General features: G+C 37.0%; 1 protein-coding gene across 9 annotated transcripts in view; it reads left to right on the forward strand.

The window, feature by feature from the left end:
• Positions 1 to 22,625, forward strand: part of FGGY (FGGY carbohydrate kinase domain containing) — a 239,001-nt gene that overhangs the window by 93,639 nt on the left and 122,737 nt on the right. For all 9 annotated transcript variants that reach the window (XR_011558588.1, XM_070746020.1, XM_070746019.1 and 6 more), the window contains 2 exons: positions 10,116 to 10,244; positions 12,609 to 12,712. Coding sequence is in view for 8 of the 9 variants with exons in the window: in XM_070746020.1 (XP_070602121.1) it covers positions 10,116 to 10,244; positions 12,609 to 12,712 (233 nt within the window). In the remaining variant the exon portion in view is untranslated. The remainder of the gene's footprint in view (positions 1 to 10,115; positions 10,245 to 12,608; positions 12,713 to 22,625) is intronic.

The raw sequence follows: 22,625 nt of genomic DNA on the forward strand, positions 1-22,625 counted from the left end.
GAATTGTTTCTAAGATTCAAGCCAACATTTTTGTGGATTTTGGATGTATTCAGCATCAGAGTTAAAGGAACACACATCATAGTGGAAGGGAACATATTTGCAGATCTTTCCTTATATGTTACATTGAAACCATTGGATTAGAAAGTAATCATGGAACACTTTTGAATGAAAGTTTAGCCCAAATAAGAGCTCTTACATATTTTTTTTCCCTATGATGTAACTTTGTCAGACTGGTTTTAGAACATTTAATGTTACCAAGACCGATTGAGTTGCTTCAACTAATGATTCCAGCCATTAACAAAATATAAAATAGTATGTAAGCTCATGCATCCAATTGCAATTTATAATCTATTTATTATATGTAAAGAAAGATTAAAACATTATTAAAATATAAAATAATTCAATATTGTTATTGTATTTCCCTTTAAAAATATAAATAGTTATAGGCATTCCCTATTGAAAAGTTTAATGCTGTAATAAATGATCTTGCCAATTGGGGAAGAATTTGATTTTAAACAGATCTAGTAACCCCCAGCAACTGAGAGCTTCAATGCTGGATTTTTTTAAAAAAAAAACATGCACCATGTGATAGCCTTGAGGTTTTTGACCCCCCTTACCCCCTTTTTGCAATTGTATAGACGCTCTTAAATATTGGTCTTTCAATTTTTCCCTCCTCTGCCTAAATACAATCCTAATAGCAATTACCTTTTGGCAATTATTTCTTTCTACACTAAAAGGATACTACTTATATGTTTTAGCAGAAAATTGAGCATCCTAATGGCCAAGTTGCCCTGCGGAGGATATTTTTTTTCTTTTTAGCTTAAATAATTTATGAAGCTCAAGCTGGAGTTTGAATACAATATTTATATTGTTCGTTTCAAGGACAAAAAAGCACTTTCCATTTTAAATGACTAAACCTATATGGGCAAATAAGAAACTCCTTTATATAATCAATAGTTTGAGATAGATATGGCATGTAATAAGCAAAATGTTCACGATGTGGAAATTATAATTAAGTATTTTAAAGATAATTCTTCTATATTCAAATTGTAAACAAATACGAGCAGTAGATTTCATTAGTTTTTATTGCTAACTTTGATTTTTGTATTTTGCGAGTTCATTTTATCTTACTACATAATATGGAATGTTGTGACAGTTTCCCCCCCCCTACAACTTGATTCCGAAGATTTGTGTAGTTGGATGCATGAAAAATGGGCACAACATACAAGTAACTCATAATGTCTTTATGTATACTTTAGAGAATTTGAGAACGAGAGTTTGCTGGATGCAATAGCAAAAGAGATTCGATCTGTCTTTTTCTAGTTGCCCCAGTACAGCGTTTTGGTATTCCCTATGGGTGCAGAGTTCAATGGGTGAATCTCTTCCCCTGTGATTCATTCCCTTCTTTCTAGATGGAACACAAATCATCCAGAGAGGCTTTCTGGGGCTCAGTAATAATGCAGCAGGGAGCAGATAAAAATTTTAAAAGCTTGTATAGTGGCCTGCTTGAATAACCATTGGATGTCAAATTGTATATGGCTTAGTTGTTTCTAAAGAATTAAGATATGCTGGATTTCTATTCATGTGTAGTTTCTATGTTTTATTTTTACTTGGCATCATCCAACATCACCACTTGATATTTTCATTTCGTGTTGGAAAATTCAGTGTAATTCAGACATTTGTGGTACTGCTCAACTGTAAAACATACATGTATAGTTGAGATTAAAGTACAATTCCTCAGGAGGTTCAGTGGTTGACTACATTTACCTCAGAATGAAAAACCTCAATTTTGCAAAGCCAACGAGGGCTATCCGGAAGACATCAAATATATACTGTGTGTGTGTATATATGGCCCTGGGTTGGGCCGAGAGGCAAATAAGGAGATGTGATGTTCCTTCAATACACTAGGGTGATTTGACACAAAAATATGTAATACTTCCCTGGTGCAGAACTGAAGGGATTGGATACTGTAGCCTAGAGGATAATTCTCTGCCTTACAAGGCAAAGGTTGCAGGTTCAAGTCCCAGTGGGTATGGCTAGCTGATGAGGCCAAAATAAGGCCGAAATAGATCTATCCTAGTCTCCCTTAATTTTCAAATTCAGCAAAATTAAAATTTGAAAATTAAGGGAGACTAGGATAGATCTATTTCGGCCTTATTTTGGCCTCATCAGCTAGCCATACCCACTGGGACTTGAACCTGCAACCTTTGCCTTGTAAGGCAGAGAATTATCCTCTAGGCTACAGTATCCAATCCCTTCAGCTCTGCACCTGGGAAGGGTTACATATTTTTGTGTCAAATCAATATATATATATATACACTGTATATACACATATATACAGTACGTACATACATACATACATACATACATACATACATATATACAGATTGTTCTGGACTGAATGGCCATTTATTTAATGACTATTTGAAATTACAATTATGCTGAAAAAAGTTACAGTACTTACAACCAGTCCTCATACTGGTGCAGTCCTTAGACTGCACAGCCTTCCCATGGTTATATGATCAAAATCCAGAAGTTTGGCAACTAGCATGTATTTATAATGGTTTCAGTGACTGGAGTCACTATTTGTGATTTTCTATCTAAATCTCAATCAGAATAGAGCTGGAAAGGGACTTTGGAGATCTTCTAATCAATCCCCTTTCAGCTGTCCAGTCTTTTCTTTAAAATCTCCAACGACAAAACACCCTCAACTTCTGAAGTCAAACTGTTCCACTGGTTGAATATTCTCACTGTTAGGATGTTTCTTTTTAATTCTTGTCCTGCTCTTTGGTGCTTTGGAAAATAAGTTGATTCCCTCTCTGGCTGGTTTCCAGCAAGCAAATTCAACAGGGAAAGCCAGAAATGCTTAATTATGATGTGATTAGTTTAACGACTACAGCAAAAGAGGTCACGAAGTTGAATGCAATTCATTTAACAACTGCCTTGGTTAGCCACAGAAGTTCAATTTTCGATTGTGGTCACAAGTTGAGGATCCCTGTATTTCAGTTCAGAAAGAACACTCAAACAGATTATGATTAAAACTGTAGAAACTAGATGGTTTGCACCCCTTGATTCAATCTAAATTCCTGGTACTTAGATAGCATATTCATGTAATTCTCTTGGAAACAATAAGTGTTTTGCCACTGCTTTCTTCTGGGATATTTCCAACTTCTCCCTCTAACCTATAGTCCTGGGTTTTCTTATGATCTTCCAACCAAGTGCCCCAGTTTAATTTTTTTTAAAGATCAGCCAAGGTCTCTGGTGCTGCTATTTATTTTGATAAGACCACATCGAGACAGAAAAATAAAAATAAATGCAGCACAGAGTTTTTGTAAAACGTATCAGAAACAAATTAATATATAAATAAAATCAGGTGTCAAGAAGAAATGCTGGGGTGGATGAAATCTGGCAAGTCAATCTTTTTGCCTTCCTCGCACAAAGAAGACATGGCAGATCTAGATCTAGATCTCGCATCAACAAACAGCTCATTAGGCTTCAGGCTTAACTGACTTCTTGATAAATATGGAGAGGTAGAAAGATAAGCTTTACAGACATGTGCAAGAGCCATTACTTGGGTTGAAAGGTTTTTTTAGGTCCTGGGAAACATAATAATATTTAGAAGTGGCTTATGCAAATGCCTCCCTGATCCATCAAAGTATAAGAAGGGGGGAAGATACAGCACAATCAATTCAAAAAGTTCTGGTTTTCATGCTTCCAGTTTCTCTCTCTTTTTTTCTTTCTCTTGATAGCTAGCATTTTAAACAGATCTCAATCTGAGCAGCTACATATTTCCTAACATTTTTGCATTTTTAGTTTTCTTAAAATAAAAACCTTTTGTTGCTGTTGGTTACTCCAGTGGTGGCCACCCGTTGGGCTGTTTTTGGCCATCCCAGGCTTCAGGAGGCTTTTCTGAAATCTGGAAACCGCAAAAAGCAGCCCAATGGGCCTACTGGAAGTCCAGAGCTTCAATGAGGACTGTGCACATGCATAGGGGGGCAGCGCAGGAGGAGGGGGGCTGTGTGGATCTGTGGGCAGTGTGGGGATTGTGTGCATTTGCCCGGGGAGGGCATTGCGTTATGAGTGTGGGCATTTTCGGACACACTATTGCACACACACATTCCCCTTTGGCACCTGAGCCAAAAAAGGTTTGCCATTACTGATATAGGGTAGCCTAGATGTGGCTTGCTTGCTTGCTTGCTTATTTATTTATTTATTTATTTAGTTATTTATTTATTTATTTATTTAGTTAGTTAGTTAGTTACCTACCTATTTATTTATTTATTAGATTTGTATGCCGCCCCTCTCCGTAGACTCGGGGTGGCTCACAGCAATAATAAAACAATGTACAACAAATCTAATAATTTAAGAAAAAACACTAAAAACCCCATTATTAAAATCAAACATACACACAAACATACCATACATAAACTGTATAGGCCCGGGGGAGATGTTTCAATTCCCCCATGCCTGACGGCAGAGGTGGGTTTTAAGGAGTTTACGAAAGGCAAGGAGGGTGGGGGCAGTTCTAATCTCCGGGGGGAGCTGATTCCAGAGGGTCGGGGCCGCCACAGAGAAGGCTCTTCCCCTGGGTCCCGCCAAACATCATTGTTTAGTCGACGGGACCAAGAGAAGGCCAACTCTGTGGGACCTAATCGGTCGCTGGGATTTGTGCGGCAGAAAGCGGTCCTGGAGATATTCTGGTCCAATGCCATGAAGGGCTTTATAGGTCATAGCCAACACTTTGAATTGTGACTGGAAACTGATCAGCAACCAATGCAGACTGCGGAGTGTTGGTGTAACATGGGCATATTTAGGAAAGCCCATGATTGCTCTCGCAGCTGCATTCTGCACGATCTGAAGTTTCCGAACACTTTTCAAAGGTAGCCCTATGTAGAGAGTGTTACAGTAGTCGAACCTCGAGGTGATGAGGGCGTGAGTGCCGCAACTGGTGCACCAGGTGAACCTGGGCAAACGTCCCCCTCACCACAGCTGAAAGATGGTTCTCTAATGTGAGCTGTGGATCGAGGAGGACACCCAAGTTGCGGACCCTCTCTGAGGGGGTCAATAATTCCCCCCCCTGGGTTATGGACGGACAGATGGAATTGTCCCTGGGAGGCAGAACCCACAGCCACTCCATCTTATCCGGGTTGAGTTTGAGTCTGTTGACACCCATCCAGACTCTTAACAGCCTCCAGGCACCGGCACATCACTTCCACTGCTTCATTGACTGGACATGGGGTGAAGATGTACAGCTGGGTATCATCTGCATACTGATGATACCTCACCCCATGCCCCTGGATGATCTCACTCAGCGGTTTCATGTAGATATTAAATAGCAGGGGGGAGAGGACCGACCCCTGAGGCACCCCACAAGGGAGTAACCTTGAAGTCGACCTCTGACCCTCCAGTAACACCGACTGCGACCGACTGGAGAGGTAGGAGGAGAACCACTGAAGAACAGTGCCTCCCACTCCTAACCCCTCCAGCCGGCGCAGAAGTATACCATGGTCGATGGTATCGAAAGGCTTCCAAGGACACTGACCATGGGGACCCTACCTAAAGCTTTTTACTGTCTTTCTCTACAGAAAGTAGAATACACTGGTCGAAATTATTAAGTCCCTATAGAACAATTAGGAGATCTCATTATTATTCCACTAGCTATGATTGACAAGTAACAAAATAGGTAGATCTTAACAAATCAATACATTGAGAACAAACCCTCAATAGTATTTTGTGTGTCTGTTATGGTCAGGATGGAGAATTATGTGTCTGTTCCACAAAAATAACAAAAGTGCTTTGACTTCATAAAAGAATATTGGAGCCCAATACAAAAAAACACACAGTCATCTGGTAATTACTAGCATTACAATTACCCATGGTAACTGAATAGATAAGAGTGACAATATGGTTAATATGAAAACAACATATGTACAATATGTTCTCTTGTTTTGTTCTAACTATTTGTAATGGGGAGAACATCTTGTATTTACTGTTACAAATAAATAGGCAGGGAACATACATAATGTATGAACAATAAAGGAACAGAAACGAAGTAAATTGAAAAACATAAATATTAATCTTTTACACAATAAAAAGTCTGGACAATAAGTAGGTCCTTCATCCTAAAAAAAGACATTACAAAATAGATGTCACATTGTATTCTCTGGGAAGGTTTTCTGAATTGCAAGGCCACCAGTCTTATGTTTCTGGTTAGGTTTTCATATTTTATATTATGGCACCAATAACAGAGCCTGAGGAATTGATTTAAGGGTAAGGTAAAAATATATGGAAAGAGCAATTCCTTTAAATACTGTAGACTTAATCCATAAGTGAATTTACTAATAAAAGTAAGATTTTGAAATGAGACCAGAAGGGATGTGTGTTGGTATATATGCCATAATTCTGGAGTAATATAACCATATTGGCTGGATAGAATCAGTATTCTTACTGCCTTATTTATATTAACTAAAGTTTCTGGAACATCTTTAGGAGCAGCCCCTTGAATAACATATTGCGATAATCCAGTCATAAAATTACTACCGGTACAGCATGGATTAGTTGGTTTACCCAGCGCATGTTTTTTATAAAGGACTTTGTGATGGGTATATTGCCAGAAAAATTCAACAAAGAAGAAACATATTTAATTATTCACATAACAAGTGCCGCTAGAATTATACTGTATATACACAAACCTGGAAGTTGAATAGAATACCAACAGAAAGAGAAGTATTAAAGAAGATAATGGACTGTGCAGAAATGAATAGATTGACAATGAAAATTAAAGATAAAGAAGACTCAGAGTTTTATAAAGTTTGGGAAACATTTTATGAATGGGTTGAAAAAGAAAATAGATAAAATCTTTAATGTAAATTTAATATAAATGAGATAAAAGGAAATGAGAAATAGGATTGCGACAACACGAGATGACAAAGATAGAAAAGGAGGCAGCATTAGACAAATAAGTAATACATACTGAAAATTACATTGGGATAGATTGGAAATAGAAATTAAGACTTAAAAATATTAAGTCTTATTAAAAAATTAATTAATAAAATATTAATATTAAAAGGGAAAAGTGAGAAAAATTGTTTAGTCTGTTGCTCATTAAAATTATTTATTGGAGTTATATTTTTGTTCTTTTGTGGACATATTGAACAATTAGAAATTTGAAATGTGAGGTATTATGAACATAGGATTTGCTATTGAAGCTATACTTCAATACATACTTGTTATGTATGGTTTTTTGTGGAGAAAAATAAAAAACTTTTTCAAAAAAGAAAGAAAAATAGCTGGAAGGGTGATTTGGGGCCAATCACACTTTCTCAGCCCACAAAATCAGACTCAGGCAACTAGCTAGCCCAGGGGTAGGCAAAATAAGCTCTTCTGTGACTTGTGAACTTCAACTCTTAGAATTCCTGAGCCAATCCTGCTAGCTCAGGAATTCTGGGAGTTGAAGTTCACATATTATAGAAGAACCAACTTTGCCTACCACTGGGCTAATCAGTTAATTCTTGTTGCAACCAGTGTATCAACACTTGGCTGATCTAAAAAAAGTGGACCCTACCCTCAAGTGAAAAACTAGTACAAAATATACTATTATTTCTCACCCCTTTTTGATACTATCAGAACTTTGCTTGTGATACAAGTTGTCTCTACAAGACTTTCCCTTAATTCTGAAGAAAGACCTCTAAAGCTAGCACCACTATGCCTCAAAATTCTATCATTTTGCCACCATATTTTGATAAAGATAACTTAAGGAACTACAAACTGGACACTCAGAATGGCACAGATCCTTTACTCCCCATCTCTGCTTAATTCAGATCAAACCATAATAAATTGAAACCAAGTCCTATAATACATTACTATATATTTTCACTGAGAAGGGTTACTCAAAGTCAGTGAGGTTTATACTAAGACAAACACACTAAGTTTTTTTTCTGCAGACGCCACTTTGAACTTAACAAGTGAGCTATTCTCCTCTTCAGATTCTTTTGGGATGGAGCCAATTTAAGTTCCACATAAATGGCACTAATTCTGCACAACAAATTAAAAGCATTGCTTGAATAAGTGGACACCTCATGGTTGAATCAACTGGACCCCTTTGCTGGATTTTTCTTTTGTTGTTTTTAAAGTCAAGTGAATATTGAAATGTCTCATGTTATTAAGTATTAAGATAGCTTGGGATCCTATGATTTACTTGCTCAGGTTAACCAGATATTTGCCTGGTAAATAATTGGTTACCTTGGCAACTGCCTGGGAAGGTGGGAGGTTATTGCCATTATAGCACCTACGTTTTCTTTAAGCAAAACACAAGCCAAGCAAATTCCTCAGCCAGAGTTTAGGCAAGAATAAAAGAAAAGGAAACAGTTCAGACAGCTTTTTCCTTTGGTAAACTTGCTTTTCACTTCACAGGGTGAAAGAAGCCTTTTCAAAAAATGAGATGTCAGCCATGAAAAAGAGATGGCATAAGTAAAGATTTCACTGAAAGAAGGTCTCTGTCTTAAACAACTGAATGAGAACTCTCAATTTAATATATATCCAAGTTAAGATTACTTTTAGGTGCCTCTTTTGAAGAATCACTCCTAAAATATTAAAATATAAAAAGAAAATTATTAATTTTTATCTTGGAAATGAGGCATTCATTGAGGGAAATATGATTCCAGCCTCCATATATTTAACAAAATTATTTGGATGTGTATATTATTTTTGTTTGCTCTCAGATCTTTCAAGACAGTATGATCATAAAAGTCAACTCTCATCTTTTTCTAAAATGCCAGAGTATCAGGACCCCTTCAGGATAGGGGGTTATGCTGTACTGCACATAAACTTCCATGTTTATGATTTGAAAAAGTAAAAGCAAAAATAAAAACAAAAGCAGGCACTTCTTCCCTTCATATTAATATTTGGGAGACCTTGAATATGATGTTTGCCATTTGTAATTACAAAATTAACTTTTGAAAAACTTAACCAGTGTTTCTTAAACTTTTTTTACTTTCGAGACCCCTTTCTTTTAAAAGTTATAAAGGACCTCTAGAGAGTTATAGAGTGACATGTATCAATATTTATTGTATTAAAAATCAAATTAAATGCTTTCACTACTGCTTCTCACAATTGTTTGCTGGGATTTTATTATGTACAATATAATAGTGCATGTGTGTGTGTGTACATACATCATCATCATTATTATTATTATTATTATTATTATTATTATTATTATTATTATTTATTATATTTGTATGTTGCCCCTCTCTGTAGACTCTACATACATACATACATACATACATACATACATACATGCATGCATGCATACATAATTTTTCAATGTAAGCAGTGTTAAGGAGTGTGCAGAACGACCCTTGAGTTATCAAAGACATGCACAGAAGAAATGTGGAATGCCAGCAGATATCCAGGAAATAGGAGTAATTATTCAGCCATACAAAACATATACATTAAAGTTTATAAAATAGTCTTTATTTTTAGAAACAGCATAGTCAAGTTAAACAGTACAATCATGTACATTCAAATCAGTTAACATCTCTCAATACAATAATAATATTACAAGCCTGTCTTTGTCTTACATACCAGACATACATTACAGCTTACAAATATATCAAACAATTATCATAAAATAACACAGAGTTTACTACATATGTCACAGTGAATCAGCAGAAAGAACAGAGAGAGCAGAGAAGAATTATACTGTCTGGCTCCCCCTTATGGCAGTTTGCAACTCTACCTCTTAAAGCTATTGTACTTCAAACAAACCTTCATTGTTAGCTTGTTTATATACTGCAAACCCAACTGATTTGTACGTAGTACTATCAGCAAATAATTTTAGTTTTGTGGAACTCTGAGCGGGTCTTGAGGGATCCACCCTCCAGGAATCCTCGGACCACAGTTTAAGAAACACTGATCCAGACTTCTTGTTCCTTTGCCCTGGTTCCTTTGCCCTAGTTAATATCTTAGGTATGTATGTTTTAAAATAAACTGCAGTATTATATCTGCTAAATGAAAAAAGAAGTAATCTCAGTGCAGGAACCATAGAGAACTATGATTTGTTTCATTGTAAGACTTTGACATCCTTCCTCCACCCCCCACCCCTTGTTTCTGCTTAGGAAATGAAGTTCTTCCTCCAGGAACTCCAGTTGGAAATGGATTAACAGCAGAAGCTGCAGGAGATCTTGGTCTGTGTAAGGGGATTGCTGTAGCTGCCTCTCTTATTGATGCACATGCTGGAGGATTAGGTATTCTATGATATGATTGTTAATTCTGTCATTTAGCTGCTTGAGTGTAAAGGCTGCATCATAGAATGGGGCCATTCTGCATTTTAAGCTAGATCAACCAACTTTTGCAGCCAATTCTACATAGAGCTACAGTACCTCTGAAGCTCCAACTAATCAACATATGGCACCATTTGCTAGCAGCATTATACCTGTGCTGTGATCCACTGTGTAATTCTATAAATAAATTAAATAACTTAATAAATAAGACAGATGGCAGGGAAGTCATTGAAGAAGAAAATATTAGGAAAATATTTGTTGATTTCATTTCATCAATTTTTTTTAATTATACCATAAAAGAATGTAGGCAGCCTATATCCAGTGACACCCAATAAAACAATATACTACACAAAAATAACAACCAGAAATAACACATTGAATCTCTTAATTATATGGCACCATCTGTTCTGAGCAGTCTACAAAAAATTCTGCAGAAGACATGAAATGTAAACTATTGATAAGCTGTGCTAAATAATATAGTTAACAGATTGAAAAAAAAGTGAGAATATCCAGTGCAGTCCCATTGCTACAATTGTCTGTTTCTGTGATATTGCTCAGTAAGGGTGTTCAAATTTTTATCTTCTGTTTGATTACAATATATTGAAAATGAATGCTTTCTGCAGTGCAAATGTTTGTCTTCTTAGAGTGTACATGTGTTACTGAAATAACAGGGGTAAAACAGATTGTACCATTGTGTATTTTGCCTCATAAATTTTAATTTCAGTACATTCCTCAGCTTGCATCCAGTACATCTACAACCTGATATTTTTTCTCCTCCTTCTGTTGCTTCACATGACTCTAGATCTGGCATATGAAACAGATTTGATCTACAATTAAAATCCTGTTGTACTAGCAGATATCTGTTTCCACATATTACAGATCCTCATGTCTAAAGTACAGTTTCTTGGCCCTGGTCATTTAATATTTAATAATTTATTCCACAACATATTGTTCATTTGAGGGTCAAATGGAAATTTGTATCTGCTTTGAAAAAATATCAGGGCATGGACACAGCAGTTGGTTTGCACCTGGAATTTATTGCCTCTGATCCTAGAAATTCCATAAAAACATAACAGTATCTTCTAATAATTGTATTTTTTTATATTCTGGAAGCAACTAAAATAGAGGGTGCAAAAGGAGGTTATAAATGCTTTTGATAACACAGAATATCCTTTTAAAGCTATCTGTTAGGTTTCATACAAGCACAGCTGTAAATCTAAACTCTCTAGATATTTAATCCCTTATTCAGGAATCAGCGTACTTAGCAGAATGTTCATAGACTTGACTCAGCAGGATTAGTCTGTTCACTGCTGGCAAGAGTGAAGGCATATTCACATAGAGATCTGCCCATTTCAGGACACCCAAAACACATTCAGTATGTAAGTTCTATGCTCCAGGATTTAAGTGCTAGGCTTTTTCTTCTCTTGAGTGTTCTTTAGGAGGGCACCTGATGTACATTGAAATAACAGGGGGTTTTTTTAGCGCAGGAACAATTGGTTCCTACCTTGCAGCCTTATTAATTATATTCTCTATATCTTTACTATAGCATATTTTGTAATACAGCTACACCTTTTATATAAACAGCTATTTTCCTTTGGACTCTCAATAATTTTATTGGAAAAGTCCAGATTCCATGAAAGAAGAATAAGACTCCTTCGTCTGCTTTCTGATTTTCTTAATTCAAAAACACTTTATAGTCCCGTTGCATATGCAAATTAGAAGGAAGGAAAGAGGCAAGCAAGAATTCAGTACTACTACTGTGTTTCCCCGAAAATAAAACCCAACTGGAAAATATGCCCTAGCATGATTTTTCAGTATCCTGATAATATAACCCAAAATAAGCCCTAGTTAAGATCATCAGCCAGATGGATGTACCGTATTTCCCCAAATATAAGATCTAAATGAAAAATAAGCCCTAATGCGTCTTTTGGAACAAAAATTAATATAAGACCTGGTCTTATTTTCAGGGAAACACAGGTATATTGCCTCCCTGTTTTTTATTATGCACAAATCCTGCACAAGTTGTTGGAGATGTTTTCTGGAATCCTGAAAACATATACTTTCTACCACCACATTTAAAACTTTTATTTCCTATAGTCCTGGGTTATGTCCAACCATAAATCCTATTTTATTCTACTTATTATTTTATCCTATGGCTTCATCCTATTGTTTAGCAGACTTCTGGCTTTATTTTGCAAGGGCAAGAAAATAGAGACACAGGCTGGTTTTTTTTTTTTAAAGTATTTGACAGGTTTCTCAACAAATGTCACTTAAAAGTTTTGTTATGTGTGAAAGACCAGTTTTCTTTCCTCTTTATTTTTATACTAGGTATGATTGGAGCCAACGTGAAAGGACATAACTTACCGTGTGAAAATCAGCCAATTACTTCCCGACTGGCTGTAATATGTGGGACATCATCATGCCACATGGCAGTAAGTTCATGGTAGTAAATTATCAACTGTGTACATTTAGCTGATGAAAAACAAACCTTTTAACACCTTTAATTTATGTTGTACTCTGTTTTGAATTGTGAGGATTTTGAAGCTGTTGTTACCTTCACAGGTTTATTTATCATCATGAATTTTGCCATAAAGAAGCAACCATAATAATAGAAGGCAATCTATACTGTTGAAAGGGCATATAATATAAAAGCAGTGTTAAAATTATTCTACTCTGACTTTAACTGGGCATTATGAAATTTCTGACTATAAGACTCTCCAGACTATAAAGCCCTAGAGCAGGGGTCCCCAAACTTGGCAACTTTAAGACTTGTGGACTTCAACTCCCAGAATTCTCCAGCCAGCATAGCATAGCAGGCTGGAGAATTCTGGGAGTTGAAGTCCACAAGTCTTAAAGTTGCCAAGTTTGAAGACCTCTGCCCTAGAGGAAGAAAACAAGAAAACAAAATCTGCCTCTGCCTCCCAGCATCCATCAGTATTCATCTGGCTAGCATCCTTGCAGCAAACAGCAAATAGCCTGGTTAGCTTCAGCACATTATTACAGCCGCAACACGTGGCTCGTCAGGGCTCCTCTCAGTTGCACTGACTATCAGTCGACTGAGTTGAGCTGCTGCCACCGGCGAATGCTGGAGCCTTTACTGCTGATTGGTGATTGGATTTGCCTCCCAGAACACTACCAATCAGCTGTTTTAAGTGGTCGGCATTTCCTCCACCTGTTTGCCACTGCCCATTCACCACTATGGCCTGTTTGCTGCTACTTGTTTGCCACCGTGGCCTGTTATTCACCATTTATTTGCTGCCAATCACTGGCAAATGAGCAGCAGCAGCAGCGATAGGTGGCGCCAATGCCTACCACCTAGAATAGCTGATTGGTGCCCCCTCCCAATATTCACTCTATAAGATGCACAGAATTTCTACCCATTTTGTGGGGGGGAGTACGTCATATTGTCCGAAAAATATGGTATATCTGTGACTTGGACCCTGAGGAACTCTTGATGAGAATTCTATAATGGAATATTCAGTATCTTTAGAATAGAATAGAATAGAATTTTTATTGGCCAAGTGTGATTGGACACACAAGGGATTTGTCTTGGTGCATATGCTCTCAGCGTACATAAAATAAAATATACATTTGTCAAGAATCATGTGGTACAACACTTAATGATTGTCATAGGGGTCAAATAAGCAATGAAGAAGCAATATTAATAAAAATCTTAGGATATAAGCAGCAAGTTACAGTCATACAGTCAACATGGGAGGAAATGGGTGAAAGGAATGATGAGAAAAACTAGTAGAATAGAAGTGCAGATTTAGTAGAAAGTCTGACAGTGTTGAGGGAATTATTTGTTTAGTAGAGTGATGGCGTTCGGAAAAAAACTGTTCTTGTGTCTAGTTGTCTTGGTGTGCAGTGCTCTGTAGCGACATTTTGAGGGTAGGAGTTGAAACAATTTGTGTCCAGGATGTGAGGGGTCAGTAAATATTTTTCCCGCCCTCTTTTTGACTCGCGCAGTATACAGGTCCTCAATGGAAGGCAGGTTGGCAGCAATTGCTTTTTCTGCACCATAGACTTCCATCTCTCCCACCTCCTTACTTAATATAAATCTTTCTTTCTTCGAGAGCTCTAATGATCTATAAAACTTTGAGACAGATTATGGCTCCAAAAGAGGCAGGATAAGCCGTTTTTGTTTCCATAATTTTTCTCAGTGAATTAGTGCAAGAGCTTTTCCCTGGAGTTTTAATTACAGTTCTGAGTGTCTCTTTTTAAAATTAATATTGTTAAGCCTGAAACCAATCAATTTTTGTCACTAGCTTTTTCTATCATTTTCTATTCATTTAGTAATTATTTATGTTAACTGAATCATTGGATGAAATTTAATAAAATTTATGTATACATAACAAAAATGGTTAGGTATATACATTCTCTACTAATTGTAATGTAAACATTTTGTTATCGTTATATAAATTATAAAAAAGATAGAATTTTGTAAACTGGTATTTGTAGTCATATATACGTGTATGCTTGTGTGCAGGGAAAAAAGCTACAATAGTCTAGTACTTTGTATTCAATTTTAAAGAAAATAATTTTGGCCCAGCTGTTTAGATATATGAGGTTTTGCATGGATTATAGTTCCCAGCCAAGGAGAATTTGAGTCTACATAAGCCCTAGATAGTTTTGTGGTGGTGGGAAATTCTTTTGAACTCTTTTGAACTTAGTTTGGAATAAACCCAGGCCAAATAAATCCATCTGGAATCATTTTGTTGTCTTACCCCCTTTTCATCTTTCCTTTCTTATGGTCCTATCTCAAACTCATCAGGATAGTAAACAGGAGAGTTTGGTAGCATTAAAGTTTTGGACTTAAGGCTTGAGTCTTCTAAGTACAGGTAATCTTTGATTTAAAACGGGCCGTTTAGTAACTGGTCTAAGTTACAGCAGCACTGAAAAAAGTGACATATCAAGTTTCAAGTTTCAAGTTTAATTGTATTTATATGCCGCCCCTCTCCGAAAACTCGGGGCGGCTAACAACAATCATAAACAATATAAAATAATAATCCAATACTAAAAGTGAATTAAAACCCCTTAACATACAAAACCAAACATACATACAAACATACCATGCATACAATTGTAACGGCCTAGGGGGAGAAGAAGTTTTAATTCCCCCATGCTTGGCGGCAGAGGTGGGTCTTAAGTAACTTACGAAAGGCAAGGAGAGTGGGGGCAATTCTAATCTCTGGGAGGAGTTGGTTCCAGAGGGCCGGGGCCACCACAGAGAAGGCTCTTCCCCTGGGTCCCGCCAAGCGGCATTGTTTAGTTGACGGGACCCGGAGAAGACCCACTCTTTGGGACCTAACTGGCCCCTGGGATTCATATCACTGTTTTTCACAGTTACAACCTTTGCAGCATCCCCATGATCATATGATCAAAATCCAGATGCTTGGCAACTGTGTCATACTTATAACTGTTGTCACGTGATTCCCTTTTGCGACCTTCTGACAAGCAAAGTCAATGAGAAGCCAGGTTCACATAACAATGGTGTTACTAATTTAACAACCGCAGTTAACAACAGTTAACACTTAACAACTGTGACAAAAAAATACATAAAATGAGGCAAAATTCACTTAACAAATTTCTCACATAAATTTTGGGCTCAAGTAGTATACTGACAAGAAACAAAGGGGGAAATACTTTGAGCATTTAAAGAGAGCCGGGGTGGCGCAGCAGGTAGAGTGCTGTACTGCAGGCCACTGAAGCTAACTGTAGATCTGTAGGTCAGCAGTTCAAGTCTCATTACTGGCTCAAGGTTGACTCAGCCTTCCATCCTTCCAAGGTGAGTAAAATGAGGACCCAAATTGTGGGGGCAATATGCTAGCTCTAACACGCTAACATGTTGTAAGCCGCCCTGAGTCTAAGGAGAAGGGCGGCATAAAAATTGAATAAATAAATAAATAAATACCAAGTGTTGCTTTAATAATATATCTATGTGACTACGGAGTCAACACCAAACATTGCCTTGGTAGCACATAATCATCATACTTAATTTCTCTTAAAGAAAGTTGTTTGGTAGGGGAAAAAAAGGAATGAAATTTTCAATGGAACATGTTATACATATATCGCCCTATAATGAATAATTAGCATTGTGTAACAATTACTATTGTTAAGATTGCTAAATTGTTGTTCCAGGTGGGACAGTAGAATTAATTGTACTGTCAGAATAGCCAGTATGGGTAATTAATTAATTTGTTTATACATCATATTTATGATGTAGTTAGCTAGCTAGCTCACAAATTAATAACTCCAGGTGTCACACAATAAAAGAGACAGTCATAAAAATTAACAATTAAAAATGTAACCATTAAAATATAAACGTACTGATAAGTATTATGTTTTTCACATACCTAATTTGTCTACATATTTAGTAAAAATAGAATAATACACATTGCAGTAAGACTACATCATGATTAACAGATGTATTCATTGGTCCCCAGATGAATCTGTCCACAATAATTTCTTATCTTGATCAATTCTCATGATATAAAGAAAGAATGGACTAAACAAGCAATAGCAGCACAGATGTAAACAGACTTTCCAAGACTTCCAGCATCAATGATATTCATTTTTATGAAGGGCACAATATGTGGACTGGTAGGTTAAGATTGTCCCAGCATCACCTTTCTTTTCTATATAAGAAAGGGGGAAAATTGGATAGGATAGAATAGAATAGGCCAAATGTGATTGGACACAGAAGGAATTTGTCTTGGTGCATATGCTCTCAGTGTACATAAAATAAAAGATAAATTTGTCAAGAATCATAAGGTACAAAATTAATGTATTGTTATTAACAGATAACTTGAAATCAAATGGGACAGTGAGTAGATTCCATGGCTCACTTGATGTCATAGATGCCAGTTACTTACCCTCAATCATAACTGGAACATTGTTATGATAGGAATTCCTCTTAAAGTAATTCATACCTGAGCCATATTGTTGTACACGACCACCTGAATAGAAGACAACTGAATACGCTTTTAGGATTGCATAGTAAATATGTTCTGGCCTTAAAATGTAACTTTCTTCCACCTTATTTTACTGTAACAAGCAATGCAATTTTCTATTGGTGGAATCAATGGCAAATCTGGAGTGAATATTCGAAAGGCATTCGGCCTTTTATCTGCACCTATTTATACTGGGCCAATGACATAGAGCAGTTGTGTATGCCTTTTTAATGAGATATATATGCAGCTGCAGTTTGTTGAAATTAACTGTACCTTTTTTTAATTAGGTCTATAAAAATGTACGTTTATTATCCTCCGTGTTTTTGTTAAAAAAAAATCTTTCTATACATTTCTCCATTGTATCCAGGGACCCTGAGGGCAGTGGAGATGAATCACCAGGTTTAATTTAATGCAGTAGGAGAGAGAGACCTGTGTGGTCAAGTTGGCATGAAACAGTGGCTTTGATCTACTTCAGGTGCACTGAGCCCCAACCAGCCAGCAACAATAATATCTTTGTGAGATGATCAGAGCAGAGAACGGAATAGAGTGGTGGGGGGAACGGCCTGAATGAAAATTCAAGGCTTTCCTTTGTTGTGGTTCTGGCAAGCAAAAAAGTCAACTGTCAGGAGAAATTCAGCAAACATAAAACAGGGTGAAAGTGCAATGGTCAAGTAATGGGGCTTCTTTCAAAGAATCTTAACAAGAAAGCATTCAAGATAATTTGATGTGTCCCCCACATTTCCGTACAAGTGTAGATGGGAAGTGCCGTGGAACAATAGTGGGGGGGAAATTGGAACACTTAATCTGATAAATAGGAGGACTTTGGTTAAATTTATCTGCTTATAAAATTGTAACAAGTACAGTACGTTTTTTTGTTTTAAAAAAAGAAAAAAAACCCCAAATCTTGTTAAATCATGTAGTCTACCAACTAGCCCCCCCCAAAAAACCTCTGCAAATTAAATAAATGAAGGTTATCAATTTATCCCAGTCATTAGGCTTTTAATCAACGAAAGTTCTTAAAATTAATCTTCTGAGTTATTTTTAAATATATTGATGTAAGGCATTCCCAAATTTATTATAGTTTACTAGGGGAACCTTAAGATAGCTAAACAAAGATCCCATCTGGATTGCTCTGTTTGTGGAGACCAAAATAACTCTCTGTCATTCTGAAAGCCGAACCGGACTTGTGTCCCTCTCTTCCCCCCTGTTCTTTCTTCCATTTAACATTTCTGTATTATAAATGGTCAAAGCAATGGAAACTGCAGTTTAATATTTCCAAATGTAAAATAATGCACTTGGGGAAAAGGAATCCTCAATCTGAGTACTGTATTGCATTGGCAGTTCTGTGTTAGCAAAAACTTCAGAAGAGAAGGATTTAGGGGTAGTGATTTCTGACAGTCTCAAAATGGGTGAGCAGTGCGGTCAGGCAGTAGGAAAAGCAAGTAGGATGCTTGGCTGCATAGCTAGAGGTATAACGAGCAGGAAGAGGGAGATTGTGATCCCCTTATATAGAGCGCTGGTGAGACCACATTTGGAATACTGTATTCAGTTCTGGAGACCTCACCTATAAAAAGATATTGACAAAATTGAACGGGTCCAAAGACGGGCTACAAGAATGGTGGAAGGTCTTAAGCATAAAACGTATCAGGAAAGACTTCATGAACTCAATCTGGAGGACAGAAGGAAAAGGGGGGACATGATCGAAACATTTAAATATGTTAAAGGGTTAAATAAGGTTCAGGAGGGAAGTGTTTTTAATAGGAAAGTGAACACAAGAACAAGGGGACACAATCTGAAGTTAGTTGGGGGAAAGATCAAAAGCAACGTGAGAAAATATTATTTCACTGAAAGATTAGTAGATTCTTGGAACAAACTTTCAGCAGTTGTGGTTGGTAAATCCACAGTAACTGAATTTAAACATGCCTGGGATAAACATATATCCATTGTAAGATAAAATACAGGAAATAGTATAAGGGCAGACTAGATGGACCATGAGGTCTTTTTCTGCCGTCAGACTTCTATGTTTCTATGTTTGCAAGACTGAACCCGGTTGTTAAATTTTTATTAGCTATAGGATGGGATGAAGGACTGGTATGACTTATTCTTATTTACTGTACTTTCCTAACACTGAAAAACAATGGTTTCTTACGCTGAGGCTGGAGGAAACATTATGGCATTGCGTTTCTCTCTAAATTCAAACACTTCTCTCTGACTTCAGAAGACAAAATCTGACCTAGTATGGTCCCTGGAAGAATGGGGTTAAAACCTCAAAATACGTGCTCTATTCTTATTCTGCAAAACTCCCTTATGCCATAAAACAAATGGTTAATTATTTCATGATATTGCAATAGGATTGTTATTATTATTATTTTTAGCATATGGCAAACGGTAGCCAGGGATCACCAAAGTGGCGGGCTGCCTCTGTGAAAGGAATTTTTTCAGGCGGTGAATCGAGCTGCCGGCTTCACCGGAGCGCAGACTCAGCATCTTACCACGTGAGCCACCACGGCTCCCTGCAATAGTGTATTTGCACATGAAAAGGAAGCACAAAACCTCCTTCCAATCCAGTTCAAACACTGATTTTTAAAAAACTTAAGTATTCTACTAATACTGTGTTCAAGGAACCAAGGATATATGGAGTTAAATTTATTTTTCTTAGAACCATATAAATAGCTTTCATTCTTTCTTAATTTCCATATTGTTTATTTGTATCTCATGCTTATGTTTTCTTCTAAATGTGCATTTACAAAGTTCATGCTGACACAGGCAGAAAAGGACAATTGTTAAATCATGCAATTTGTGCAGGCACTCCACCCAGTTTCTGAATTAAGTCTGTGTTTTCAGTTTGGAGCTGATGACTTTTGGCCTGAAAATCTTGCAGTAACTTAATTTTCTCTGATTTTATCTTTTGGACTGTTAAAAGGTTCTCTTAAAGATCAACAGGATATAAGAACTAAGGGATTGCTTGGGTGAATCTGTGAATTATAAATATCCCCAAGGTTCTCAGTTTAGTTCAAAGGGATGTCCTCCTTTGCCTGGTTTTGTTTATATCTTTTTTAAAAACAAACTCCAAGCAATTGTGCGTATTCTGACTTGGTTGATTTCCCAGCGACTCACACAGTGCTCTTTTTGCTCCATAATATCCACCCAAGCTGCCAGCTTTGTTTACACAAATAGAGACTGGAGCACGTTTTCAGCCCTAGAGCTTGCACAGTACGTGTCTTTCCAGAACATCCTGGGGTGGAGACCGCAGAGGCATGCTGGCTCAAAGTGTTCCTACAGGCAGATTTCTGTAATCTCAGTAGGAGCCAGACCAGCAAGTGGTTTTAGTATATGTTGGCTGCAAGTTGATGGCAGAACATGCCACATTGCAAAAGCATCAGGCTTCTCAAATCATTATTGCGACAAAGTTTTTGGCTGTGCTGGAAAATGTCCACATAGAAAGGAAACACATCACAACATGTTGTTGAATTTGATTGCATTGTGGGTAGTTTCCCCCCGCACCCACTCAAAATCTGCATGGTGGATTTTCATGTTGTATTATTCATTTATGCTGTATTATTCACTAGCTTTTATGTGAGTCAGTTTAAATGTGTGATCTCCAAGAGGATGGAGTCAAATGCCTGGGGCAAAGAATTTTTCAGCCAATTGGCCATAACCCAGCGATTCACAAAAGCAGCAATTTGTTGTCCCTCACTACATTAGTACAGAGGATGGTGGATGAAGTGAGAAAGGCTACAGAAAAATAAAAACAACCCCTCCCCCCAAAAGCTCATAAAAATAATCCATAATCATGAAACTGCAATTATTCAAATCCTGGTTTTTCTCAGTATTCTGTCTAATGCAACAGATGAATGTTCATATGTGACAGAGCATTTTATAACTTACACTATCCTGTAGTTATTTCTTTAATATAAAATATGCATGAGTATTTATCACATTGCCAGGGTAGAAATGAAACGCTTTAATAATTAGCTGAGATATTTTGTTTCCTGTTAAAAGAAACCGGCATGGAGAACATCTAGCACGAGACACGAACGTTTAATATATATGTTTTCCCAAATATGGAAAGTTAACACAGATTTTTCTCATGAATAACACATTTAAAAAGGAAATCCTCATGGAGGATTTAAATATGCATTACATATACAAAGTATATCTTGTGTTAAGCATATGCAGGTGAAGTACTAGTTATAAATATGCCTTTTGTAGCAAATCCAATCCCTTTGTGCTTTCTAAGGTTCTCAGGAGGAAAGCAGTACAGATAACCCTCAATTTACAACCATTCATTTAACGATTATTTGAAATTACAATGGCACTGAAAAAATGACTCACAACCAGTTTTTTACATTTTTTTTACTATCGGTGTGGCTTGGTGGGCGTGGCTTGGTGGGCGTGGCTTGGTGGGCATGCCAGGGGAAGGATACTGCAAAATCCCTATTTCTACCCCACTCTTAGGGGAAGGATATTGCAAAATCCCTATTTCTACCCCACTCTTAGGGGAAGGATATTGCAAAATCTCCATTCCCACCCACTCTGGGGCCAGCTAAAGATGGTATTTGCTGATACTCTGAATTACTCAAAAGTTTCTGCTACCACTTCTCCAGAACCTGTTAGGACCTACTAGATTTCACCCTTACTCACAACCAGTCCTTGCACTAACAACACAGCATTCCATGGTTATATGTTCAAAATTTGGGCACTTGACAACTAGCATGTATTTTGAATGGTTGCTTGATCCCAGGGTCATGTGATCACCATAAGAGTGGAGCAATGGTTAGAATGTAGGCTTTTACAGGCTACTTCTGCTAACTGCCGGCTGCCAACAGTTTGGCACTTTGATTCTAACTAGGATCAAGATTGATTCATCCTTCCATTCCTCCGAGGTTGGTAAAATGAAGACCCAGATTTTGGAGGACAATATGCTGATACTATAAACCGCTTAGAGAGGGCTGTAAAGCACTGTGAAGTGGTATATAAGTCTAAGTACTATTGCTATTTGCAACCTTCCCACTGGGTCTTGACAAGCAAAATCAATGAGGGAAGTTAAGTGGATTCACTTAATGACTGCATGGTTAACTTAACAATTGTAATGATTAGCTTAACACCATGGCAAAAAAGAAGAAGTAAAATTAGTAGGCACAAATCACTTAACCATCTTGTTTAGCAATAGCAATTCTGGCCCAATTAGGGTTGTAAATTGATGATTACCTATACAGTGTTCCCTCGATTTTCGCGGGTTCGAACTTCATGAAAAGTCTATACCACGGTTTTTTAAAAATATTAATTAAAAAAAATACTTTGCGGGTTTTTTCCCTGTACCATGGTTTTTCCTGCCCGATGATGTCATATGTCATCGCCAAACTTTCAGCTGCCTTTAATAAAAAAAATT

The sequence above is a fragment of the Erythrolamprus reginae genome, chromosome 3 (assembly GCF_031021105.1).
Source record: "Erythrolamprus reginae isolate rEryReg1 chromosome 3, rEryReg1.hap1, whole genome shotgun sequence".
NCBI classification, from domain to species: Eukaryota; Metazoa; Chordata; class Lepidosauria; order Squamata; family Dipsadidae; genus Erythrolamprus; species Erythrolamprus reginae.